The sequence below is a fragment of the Hyla sarda genome, unplaced genomic scaffold (genome assembly GCF_029499605.1).
Source record: "Hyla sarda isolate aHylSar1 unplaced genomic scaffold, aHylSar1.hap1 scaffold_262, whole genome shotgun sequence".
Taxonomy (NCBI): domain Eukaryota; kingdom Metazoa; phylum Chordata; class Amphibia; order Anura; family Hylidae; genus Hyla; species Hyla sarda.
In genome coordinates, this window is record NW_026609310.1 from 19,310 (window position 1) to 32,687 (window position 13,378).

General features: G+C 38.7%; 1 protein-coding gene across 1 annotated transcript in view; it reads left to right on the forward strand.

Moving 5' to 3' along the window:
• Window positions 1-5,975: 5,975 nt before the first annotated feature.
• Window positions 5,976-13,378, forward strand: part of LOC130324280 (C-type lectin domain family 4 member M-like) — a gene marked incomplete at its 5' end in the record, with an annotated part of 86,434 nt that continues 79,031 nt past the window's right edge. The window contains 4 exons of the mRNA XM_056553230.1: window positions 5,976-6,035; window positions 7,233-7,292; window positions 10,481-10,540; window positions 11,739-11,798. Of these exons, the coding sequence (XP_056409205.1) occupies window positions 5,976-6,035; window positions 7,233-7,292; window positions 10,481-10,540; window positions 11,739-11,798 (240 nt within the window). The remainder of the gene's footprint in view (window positions 6,036-7,232; window positions 7,293-10,480; window positions 10,541-11,738; window positions 11,799-13,378) is intronic.

Sequence of the window (13,378 nt, forward strand, 5' to 3'; positions counted from 1 at the left end):
ATACAATATAGTAGAGATGATAAGAGTGACCCCATGGTAATGATCAGTGATAATAGTGGGGATGTGAGGACCATACAATATAGTAGAGATGATAAGAGTGACCCCATGGTGATGATGATCAGTGATAATAGTGAGGATGTGAGGACCATACAATATAGTAGAGATGATAAGAGTGACCCCATGGTGATGGTGATCAGTGATAATAGTGAGGATGTGAGGACCATACAATATAGTAGAGATGATAAGAGTGACCCCATGGTGATGATGATCAGTGATAATAGTGAGGATGTGAGGACCATACAATATAGTAGAGATAAGAGTGACCCCATGGTGATGGTGATCAGTGATAATAGTGAGGATGTGAAGACCATACAATATAGTAGAGATGATAAGAGTGACCCCATGGTGATGATGATCAGTGATAATAGTGAGGATGTGAGGACCATACAATATAGTAGAGATGATAAGAGTGACCCCATGGTGATGATGGTGATGATCAGTGATAATAGTGAGGATGTGAGGACCATACAATATAGTAGAGATGATAAGAGTGACCCCATAGTGATGGTGATGATCAGTGATAATAGTGAGGATGTGAGGACCATACAATATAGTAGAGATGATAAGAGTGACCCCATGGTGATGATGATCAGTGATAATAGTGAGGATGTGAGGACCATACAATATAGTAGAGATGATAAGAGTGACCCCATGGTGATGGTGATCAGTGATAACAGTGAGGATGTGAGGACCATACAATATAGTAGAGATAAGAGTGACCCCATGGTGATGGTGATCAGTAATAATAGTGAGGATGTGAGGACCATACAATATAGTAGAGATGATAAGAGTGACCCCATGGTGATGGTGATCAGTGATAATAGTGAGGATGTGAGGACCATACAATATAGTAGAGATGATAAGAGTGACCCCATGGTGATGGTGATCAGTGATAATAGTGAGGATGTGAGGACCATACAATATAGTAGAGATGATAAGAGTGACCCCATGGTGATGATGATCAGTGATAATAGTGAGGATGTGAGGACCATACAATATAGTAGAGATGATAAGAGTGACCCCATGGTGATGGTGATCAGTGATAATAGTGAGGATGTGAGGACCATACAATATAGTAGAGATGATAAGAGTGACCCCATGGTGATGGTGATCAGTGATAATAGTGAGGATGTGAGGACCATACAATATAGTAGAGATGATAAGGGTGACCCCATGGTGATGGTGATCAGTGATAATAGTGAGGATGTGAGGACCATACAATATAGTAGAGATGATAAGAGTGACCCCATGGTGATGATGATCAGTGATAATAGTGAGGATGTGAGGACCATACAATATAGTAGAGATGATAAGAGTGACCCCATGGTGATGATGATCAGTGATAATAGTGAGGACGTGAGGACCATACAATATAGTAGAGATGATAAGAGTGACCCCATGGTGATGGTGATGATCAGTGATCATAGTGAGGATGTGAGGACCATACAATATAGTAGAGATGATAAGAGTGACCCCATGGTGATGGTGATCAGTGATAATAGTGAAGATGTGAGGACCATACAATATAGTAGAGATAAGAGTGACCCCATGGTGATGATGATCAGTGATAATAGTGAGGATGTGAGGACCATACAATATAGTAGAGATAAGAGTGACCCCATGGTGATGGTGATCAGTGATAATAGTGAGGATGTGAGGACCATACAATATAGTAGAGATGATAAGAGTGACCCCATGGTGATGATGATCAGTGATAATAGTGAGGATGTGAGGACCATACAATATAGTAGAGATGATAAGAGTGACCCCATGGTGATGGTGATCAGTGATAATAGTGAGGATGTGAGGACCATACAATATAGTAGAGATAAGAGTGACCCCATGGTGATGATGATCAGTGATAATAGTGAGGATGTGAGGACCATACAATATAGTAGAGATGAAAAGAGTGACCCCATGGTGATGATGATCAGTGATAATAGTGAGGATGTGAGGACCATACAATATAGTAGAGATAAGAGTGACCCCATGGTGATGATGATCAGTGATAATAGTGAGGATGTGAGGACCATACAATATAGTAGAGATGAAAAGAGTGACCCCATGGTGATGGTGATGATCAGTGATAATAGTGAGGATGTGAGGACCATACAATATAGTAGAGATGATAAGAGTGACCCCATGGTGATGATGATCAGTGATAATAGTGAGGATGTGAGGACCATACAATATAGTAGAGATAAGAGTGACCCCATGGTGATGGTGATGATCAGTGATAATAGTGAGGATGTGAGGACCATACAATATAGTAGAGATGATAAGAGTGACCCCATGGTGATGGTGATCAGTGATAATAGTGAGGATGTGAGGACCATACAATATAGTAGAGATGATAAGAGTGACCCCATGGTGATGGTGATGATCAGTGATAATAGTGAGGATGTGAGGACCATACAATATAGTAGAGATGATAAGAGTGACCCCATGGTGATGATCAGTGATAATAGTGAGGATGTGAGGACCATACAATATAGTAGAGATGATAAGAGTGACCCCATGGTGATGGTGATGATCAGTGATAATAGTGAGGATGTGAGGACCATACAATATAGTAGAGATGATAAGAGTGACCCCATGATGATGGTGATCAGTGATAATAGTGAGGATGTGAGGACCATACAATATAGTAGAGATGATAAGAGTGACCCCATGGTGATGGTGATCAGTGATAATAGTGAGGATGTGAGAACCATACAATATAGTAGAGATGATAAGAGTGACCCCATGGTGATGATGATCAGTGATAATAGTGAGAATGTGAGGACCATACAATATAGTAGAGATGATAAGAGTGACCCCATGGTGATGATCAGTGATAATAGTGAGGATGTGAGGACCATACAATATAGTAGAGATAAGAGTGACCCCATGGTGATGGTGATCAGTGATAATAGTGAGGATGTGAGGACCATACAATATAGTAGAGATGATAAGAGTGACCCCATGGTGATGATGATCAGTGATAATAGTGAGGATGTGAGGACCATACAATATAGTAGAGATGATAAGAGTGACCCCATGGTGATCAGTGATAATAGTGAGTATTTGAGGACCATACAATATAGTAGAGATGATAAGAGTGACCCCATGGTGATGATGATCAGTGATAATAGTGAGGATGTGAGGACCATACAATATAGTAGAGATAAGAGTGACCCCATGGTGATGGTGATCAGTGATAATAGTGAGGATGTGAGGACCATACAATATAGTAGAGATGATAAGAGTGACCCCATGGTGATGGTGATCAGTGATAATAGTGAGGATGTGAGGACCATACAATATAGTAGAGATGATAAGAGTGACCCCATGGTGATGATGATCAGTGATAATAGTGAGGATGTGAGGACCATACAATATAGTAGAGATGATAAGAGTGACCCCATGGTGATGGTGATCAGTGATAATAGTGAGGATGTGAGGACCATACAATATAGTAGAGATGATAAGAGTGACCCCATGGTGATGGTGATGATCAGTGATCATAGTGAGGATGTGAGGACCATACAATATAGTAGAGATGATAAGAGTGACCCCATGGTGATGATGATCAGTGATAATAGTGAGGATTTGAGGACCATACAATATAGTAGAGATAAGAGTGACCCCATGGTGATGGTGATCAGTGATAATAGTGAGGATGTGAGGACCATACAATATAGTAGAGATGATAAGAGTGACCCCATGGTGATGGTGATCAGTGATAATAGTGAGGATGTGAGGACCATACAATATAGTAGAGATGATAAGAGTGACCCCATGGTGATGATGATCAGTGATAATAGTGAGGATGTGAGGACCATACAATATAGTAGAGATGATAAGAGTGACCCCATGGTGATGGTGATCAGTGATAATAGTGAGGATGTGAGGACCATACAATATAGTAGAGATAAGAGTGACCCCATGGTGATGATGATCAGTGATAATAGTGAGGATGTGAGGACCATACAATATAGTAGAGATAAGAGTGACCCCATGGTGATGATGATCAGTGATAATAGTGGGGATGTGAGGACCATACAATATAGTAGAGATGAAAAGAGTGACCCCATGGTGATGGTGATCAGTGATAATAGTGAGGATGTGAGGACCATACAATATAGTAGAGATAAGAGTGACCCCATGGTGATGGTGATGATCAGTGATAATAGTGAGGATGTGAGGACCATACAATATAGTAGAGATGATAAGAGTGACCTCATGGTGATGATGATCAGTGATAATAGTGAGGATGTGAGGACCATACAATATAGTAGAGATAAGAGTGACCCCATGGTGATGGTGATGATCAGTGATAATAGTGAGGATGTGAGGACCATACAATATAGTAGAGATGATAAGAGTGACCCCATGGTGATGATCAGTGATAATAGTGAGGATGTGAGGACCATACAATATAGTAGAGATGATAAGAGTGACCCCATGGTGATGATGATCAGTGATAATAATGAGGATGTGAGGACCATACAATATAGTAGAGATGATAAGAGTGACCCCATGATGATGGTGATCAGTGATAATAGTGAGGATGTGAGGACCATACAATATAGTAGAGATGATAAGAGTGACCCCATGGTGATGATGATCAGTGATAATAGTGAGGATGTGAGGACCATACAATATAGTAGAGATGATAAGAGTGACCCCATGGTAATGATCAGTGATAATAGTGAGGATGTGAGGACCATACAATATAGTAGAGATGATAAGAGTGACCCCATGGTGATGATGATCAGTGATAATAGTGAGGATGTGAGGACCATACAATATAGTAGAGATGATAAGAGTGACCCCATGGTGATGATGATCAGTGATAATAGTGAGGATGTGAGGACCATACAATATAGTAGAGATGATAAGAGTGACCCCATGGTGATGGTGATCAGTGATAATAGTGAGGATGTGAGGACCATACAATATAGTAGAGATGATAAGAGTGACCCCATGGTGATGGTGATGATCAGTAATAATAGTGAGGATGTGAGGACCATACAATATAGTAGAGATGATAAGAGTGACCCCATGGTGATGGTGATCAGTGATAATAGTGAGGATGTGAGGACCATACAATATAGTAGAGATGATAAGAGTGACCCCATGGTGATGGTGATCAGTGATAATAGTGAGTATTTGAGGACCATACAATACAGTAGAGATCTTCCAGGCTGCCTTAAGGTAGCACCTGTGAGGCCATGCACCTATATTAGCCAACTTAGGTGGGGCTTGCAGTCTGCCTCCCTCCTCCCATTGTATGTGTGCTCATCCACACTGGAGGTAATCTGGGAGCAGCCTGTAAGTCGGCCTAATGCTGCTGTAATTACCCACTGGCCCCTTTTTTGTTTATTACGCACAGGTAGGTTAGTGTTAGGTCCCTTGCCACTTGAGAAACCTTGGCGTGGTGTGCGGGCTCTGGTGTGTCCTTCATATAAGGATATACTGGCCAATGTCTTTTAACATCAGTGTTGAGGGATAGCCAATGTCATTGTATACATCTACCACAATAGTGACCCATATTCCTGTATTGTATAATTCTTATTGCTACACATCCACACCGTTTATCTGGTGTAGGATACTGGGGGAGCAGATCCTGCCCTTGTAGTCCGTTGCTAGGGGCGATCCCCAGCATAAAAATGCATACAATGGAGGATGCCTGCAGCGGACTACAAGGGCAGGATCTGCTCCCCCCCAGTATAAATGCACAACCGCATTTGGGGTTGAGCACCTCCAGCCATTTGAGACCACGTCTTTTGTTATTTAAAGATACTGCAACATTTTTTGACTTGTATCTGCATGTGTGGACTAATACGGCTACTTTAATTTCCTGTATTATATGTGTAATAATACAAGAAATCATCTTTAATACATGTTTTCTGTGATCCTTTTTTTTCCAGATATTGATCTGAAGGAGATCAGCGCATCCTTGGAGCTGATTAAATCATCATCATCAAGAGGTAATGGAGGATTCACCAGGGGGAGATATAGTTTGGGGGAATATTACAGAGAGACATTTGTATTACATGTTTTATATAGCATATGTTGGATATTACATTGTAGCAAGTGTATTATATTTGTGATATTGCACAGGTGGATAATGGTTATTACATGTGTGATATTATATAGAGGGTGTATATTTCATGTTTGATATTACATGGGGAGTGTCTGTATTACATGTGTGATTATGCATGAGAAATTTCTGTTTAACATCTGTGATATTACATGAGGAGTGTCTATATTACATGTGTGATATTACATGGGGAGTGTCTGTATTACATGTGTGATTAAGCATGAGAAAGTTCTGTATTACATGTGTGATATTACATGAGGAGTGTCTGTATTAGATGCGTGATATTACATGAGGAGTGTCTATATTACATGTGTGATATTATATGGGGAGTGTCTGTATTACATGTGTGAAATTACATGGGGAGTGTCTGTATTAGATGCTTGATATTACATGAGGAGTGTCTATATTACATGTGTGATATTATATGGGGAGTGTCTGTATTACATGTGTGATATTACATGGGGAGTGTCTGAATTACATGTGTGATATTACATGAGGAATGTCTGTATTACATGTGTGATATTACATGAGGAGTGTCTGTATTACATATGTGATATTACATGGGCAGTGTCTGTATTACATGTGTGATATTACATGAGGAGTGTCTGTATTACATGTGTGATATTATATGGGGAGTGTCTGTATTACATGTGTGATATTATATGAGGAGTGTCTGTATTACATGTGTAATATTATATGGGGAGTGTCCATATTACATGTGTGATATCACATGAGGAGTGTTTTTATTACATGTGTGATATTACATGAGGAGTGTCTGTATTACATGTGTGATATTACATGTGGAGTGTCTGTATTACATGTGTGATATTACATGAGGAGTGTCTGTGTTACATGTGTGATATTACATGGGGAGTGTCTGTATTACATGTGTAATATTATATGGGGACTGTATAACGTGTATTTGTATTCATGTCACTGTATGGAAATGGCTGTAGATATTGTATATCCCAAACTGTTGTATCCTCCATGTGACTATAAAGGAAAGAACAGAAATACTCAGGCTGTACATCATATATAACATGTCTACATCATTTATAAAATGTTTTCTGATCCTTTTCCACAGATAAAGACCTGAAGGAGATCAGTGCATCCTTGGAGCAGATCAAGTCATCAACAGCAAGAGGTAATGGAGGATCCACCAGGGGGATATTAACCAATGTTATCCTACCTGTATGTTTTCTTTCCTCTGGTCCAAAGGCAGCACACCAATAAAACATCTGTGCTGCCTGAGGACAAAGAGGAAAATATAAACTACATGAAGATATTCTCTTAGGGGGAGATTTATCAAAACCTGTTCAAAGGAAAAATTGCCAAGTTGCCCATAGCAGCCAATCAGATCGCTTCTTTCATTTTACAGAGCCCTTGTTAAAAATGAAAGAAGTGAGTTGATTGGTTGCTATGGGCAAATTTTCATTTGAACAGGTTTTGATAAATCTCCCTCTATGGGTTGTATTAGACATGTGCAATTCGTTTCATAACGAACACGGAAAGAAACGAATTTTCCCGTTTTCGGATGTTCGTTATGAAAAGAATGCACTAAAAAAAAAATCACTAAATCCCGAAAAAGCATACGAATATACAGTTAACAAATGCATTCGTTATCAGTATACCGAATGTCGGGGCCATGCATCAACTGCTATCCGGCAGCGCATAATGCATAAGCTGCTGCCGGATAGCAGTTGAAGCAACCCGGGCAGGTTCACTCACCTTTCCGCACTGCTCCGGGCCATCCTCCATTGGGTCCTGGGCTGGTCCGGGGCCTTCATACGGATCTCCTTCTGACGTCATTATGACGCTGCCGCGCACAACATCCCGTCATCTAATAGAAACAGCGTGCGCAACAACATGATGACGTCGCTACGGAGGCCCAGTAAGGCCTTGCGGCAAACAGCGTAGGATTGGAGGAGACCAGGAGAGCCCAGCGGAGTACCAAAGAGGACTTTTACATTGCACGAATCCCTTAACATACAAATTACCATCATATGTTGAGGGATCACTAGACATGTGCAGAACCAAAAATCAGAATTAACAAATGCATCCGAAAACGGGAAAAAAAGAATTTGTGGATGCATCCGAAAACCAAATATGACGAATGCACAGCATTCCGAATATTCACAGAACCGAACATTTTAAAAAAATGAAAACGAACAAAATGAAAACAAAAATGTTTTGGTTCTGCACATGTCTATGTTGTATATTACATGGGGAACATTCGAATTACATGTCTAATATTAAATAGGGAGTGTCTTTATTACATGTGTAATATTACATGAGAAGTGTCTGTATTACATGTGGGATATTACATGGGGAGTGTCTGTATTACATGTGATATTACATGAGGAGTGTCTGTATTACATGTGTGATATTACATGAGCAGTGTCTGTATTACATGTGTGATATTACATGAGGAGTATCTGTATTACATGTGGGATATTACATGGAGGAGCGTCTGTATTACATGTGGGATATTACATGGGGAGTGTCTGTATTACATGTGATATTACATGAGGAGTGTCTGTATTACATGTGTGATATTACATGGAGGAGTGTCTGTATTACATGTGTGATATTACATGAGGAGTATCTGTATTACATGTGGGATATTACATGGAGGAGCGTCTGTATTACATATGTGATATTACATGAGGAGTGTCTGTATTACATGTGTGATATTACATGAGGACTGTCTGTGTTACATGTGTGATATTACATTGGGAGTGTCTGTATTACATGTGATATTACATGAGGAGTGTCTGTATTACATGTGTAATATTACATGAGGGGTGTCTGTATTACATGTGTGATATTACATGAGGAGTGTCAGTATTACATGCGTGATATTACATGAGGAGTGTATATATTACATGTGAGATATCACATGAGGAGTGTTTGTATTACATGTGGGATATTACACAGGGAGTGTCTGTATTACAGGTGTGATATTACATGAGGAGTGTCTGTATTACATGTGTGATATTACACGAGGAGTGTCTGTATTACATGTGGAATATTACATGGGGAGTGTCTGTATTACATGTGTGATATTACACGAGGAGTGTCTGTATTACATGTGGGATATTACATGGGGAGTGTCTGTATTACATGTGATATTACATGAGGAGTGTCTGTATTACATGTGTGATATTACATCAGGAGTGTCTGTATTACATGTGTGATATTATACGAGGAGTGTCTGTATAACAGGTGTGATATTACATCAGGAGTGTCTGTATTACATGTGTGATATTACTTGAGGAATGTCTGTATTACACATGTGATATTACATGAGGAGTATCTGTATTACATGTGTGATATAACATGAGGAGTGTATGTATTACATGTGAGATATTATATGGGGAGTGTCTGTATTACACGTGTGATATTACATGAGAAGTGTCTGTATTAGATGTGTGATATTACATGAGGAGTGTCTGTATGACATGTGAGATATTACATGAGGAGTGTCTGTATTACATGTGTGATATTATATGGGGAGTGTCTGTATTACACGTGTGATATTACATGAGAAGTGTCTGTATTAGATGTGTGATATTACATGAGGAGTGTCTGTATTACATGTGAGATATTACATGAGGAGTGTCTGTATTACATGTGTGATATTATATGTGGAGTGTCTGTATTACATGTGTGATATTACATGGGGAATGTCCATATTACATGTGTGATATTACATGAGGAGTGTCTGTATTACATGTGAGATATTACATGAGGAGTGTCTGTATAACATGTGTGATATTATATGGGGAGTGTCTATATTACAACTGTGATATTACATGAGGAGTGTATGTATTACATGTGTGATATTACATGAGGAGTGTCTGTATTACATGTGGGATATTACATGGGGAGTGTCTGTATCACATGTGATATTACATGAGGAGTGTCTGTATCACATGTGATATTACATGGGAGTGTCTGTATTACATGTGTGATATTACATGAGGAGTGTCTATTACATGTGTGATATTACATGGGCAGTGTCTGTATTACATGTGTGATATCATATTGGGAGTGTCTGTATTACATGTGTGATATTACATGGACAGTGTCTGTATTACATGTGTGATATTACATGGACAGTGTCTGTATTACATGTGTAATATTATATGGGGACTGTATAACGTGTATTTGTATTCATGTCACTGTATGGAAATAGCTGTAGATATTCTATATCCCAAACTGTTGTATCCTCCATGTGACTATAAAGGAAAGAACAGAAATACTCAGGCTGTACATCATATATAACATGTCTACATCATTTATAAAATGTTTTCTGATCCTTTTCCACAGATAAAGACCTGAAGGAGATCAGTGCATCCTTGGAGCAGATCAAGTCATCAACAGCAAGAGGTAATGGAGGATCCACCAGGGAGATATTAACCAATGTTATCCTACCTGTATGTTTTCTTTCCTCTGGTCCAAAGGCAGCACACCAATAAAACATCCGTGCTGCCTGAGGACAAAGAGGAAAATATAAACTACATGAAGATATTCTCTTAGGGGGAGATTTATCAAAACCTGTTCAAAGGAAAAATTGCCAAGTTGCCCATAGCAGCCAATCAAATCGCTTCTTTCAATTTACAGAGCCCCTGTTAGAAATGAAAGAAGTGAGGTGATTGGTTGCTATGGGAAACTTTTCCTTTGAAAAGGTTTTGATAAATCTCCCTCTATGGGTTGTATATTACATGGGGAACATTCAAATTACATGTCTAATATTACATGGGCAGTGTTTGTTTTACATATGTGATGTTGAATGGGGATTGTCTGTATTACATGTGTGTTATTACATGGGGATTGTCTGTATTACATGTCTGTTATTACATGGGGTTTGTCTGTATTACATGTGTGTTATTACATGGGGATTGTCTTTATTACATGTGTGATATTATATGGGGAGTGTCTGTATTACATGTGTGATATTACATGAGGAGTGTCTGTATTACATGTGTGATATTACATGAGGAGTGTCTGTATTACATGTGGGATATTACATGAGGAGTGTCTGTATTACAAGTGTGATAGTGTATGGGGAGTGTCTGTATTACATGTGTGATACTACATGAGGAGTGTCTGTATTACATGTGTGATATTACATGGGAGTGTCTGTATTATGTGTGTGATATTACATGAGGAGTGCCTGTATTACATGTTTGAAATTACATGGGCAGTGTCTGTATTACATGTGTGATATTACATGAGGAGTGTCTGTATTACATATATGATATTACATGGGGAGTGTCTGTATTACATGTGTGATATTACATGGGGAGTGTCTGTATTACATGTGTGATATTACATGGGGAGAGTCTGTATTACATGTGTGATATTACATGGGGAATATCTGTATTACATGTGTAATATTATATGGGGACTGTATAACATGTCTTTGTATTCATGTCACTGTATGGAAATAGCTGTAGATATTCTATATCCCAAACTGTTGTATCCTCCATGTGACTATAAAGGAAAGAACAGAAATACTCAGGCTGTACATCATATATAACATGTCTACATCATTTATAAAATGTTTTCTGATCCTTTTCCACAGATAAAGACCTGAAGGAGATCAGTGCATCCTTGGAGCAGATCAAGTCATCAACAGCAAGAGGTAATGGAGGATCCACCAGGGGGATATTAACCAATGTTATCCTACCTGTATGTTTTCTTTCCTCTGGTCCAAAGGCAGCACACCAATAGAACATCTGTGCTGCCTGAGGACAAAGAGGAAAATATAAACTACATGAAGATATTCTCTTAGGGGGAGATTTATCAAAACCTGTTCAAAGGAAAAATTGCCAAGTTGCCCATAGCAGCCAATCAGATCGCTTCTTTCATTTTACAGAGCCCTTGTTAAAAATGAAAGAAGTGAGGTGATTGGTTGCTATGGGCAACTTTTCCTTTGAAAAGGTTTTGATAAATCTCCCTCTATGGGTTGTATATTACATGGGGAACATTCAAATTATATGTCTAATATTACATGGGCAGTGTCTGTTTTACATATGTGATATTACATGGGGATTGTCTATATTACATGTGTGATATTACAAGGGGATTGTCTTTATTACATGTGTGATATTACATGGGTAGAGTCTGTATTACATGTGTGATCTAACATGAGGAGTGTCTGTATTACATGTGTGATATTATATGAGGAGTGTCTGTATTACATGTGTGATATTATATGAGGAGTGTCTGTATTACATGTGTGTTATTACATGGGGATTGTCTTTATTACATGTGTGATAATATATGGGGAGTGTCTGTATTTCATCTGTGATATTACATGAGGAGTGTCTGTATTACATGTGGGATATTACATGAGGAGTGTCTGTATTACATGTGTGATATTACATGAGGAGTGTCTGTATTACATGTCTGATATTACATGAGGAGTGTCTGTATTACATGTGATATTACATGAGCAGTGTTTGTATTACATGTGTGATATTACATCAGGAGTGTCTGTATTACATGTGTGATATTACATCAGGAGTGTCTGTATTACATGTGTGATATAACATGAGTAGTGTCTGTATTACATGTGTGTATTACATCAGGAGTGTCTGTATTACATGTGTGATATTATATGGGGAGTGTCTGTATTACATGTGTGATATTACATGAGAAGTGTCTGTATTACATGTGTGATATTACATGAGGAGTGTCTGTATTGCATGTGTGATATTACATGGGGAGTGTCTGTATTACATGTGTGATATTACATGAGGAGTGTCTGTATTACATGTGGGATATTACATGGGGAGTGTCTGTATTACATGTGTGATATGATATAAGGAGTGTCTGTATAACATGTGTGATATTACATGAGGAGTGTCTATTACATGTGTGATATTACATGGGGAGTGTCTGTATTACATATGTGAAATTACATGGGGAGTGTCTGTATTACATATGTGATAATATATAAGGGGAGTGTCTGTATTACATGTGTGATATTACATGGGGAGTGTCTGTATTACATGTGTGATATTACATGAGGAGTGTCTGTATTACATGTGTGATATTATATAAGGAGTATCTGTATTACATGTGTGATATTACATGGGGAGTGTCTATATTACATGTGTGATATTACATGAGGAGTGTCTGTATTACATGTGTGATATTACATGAGGAGTGTCTGTATTACATGTGTGATATTATATAAGGAGTATCTGTATTACATGT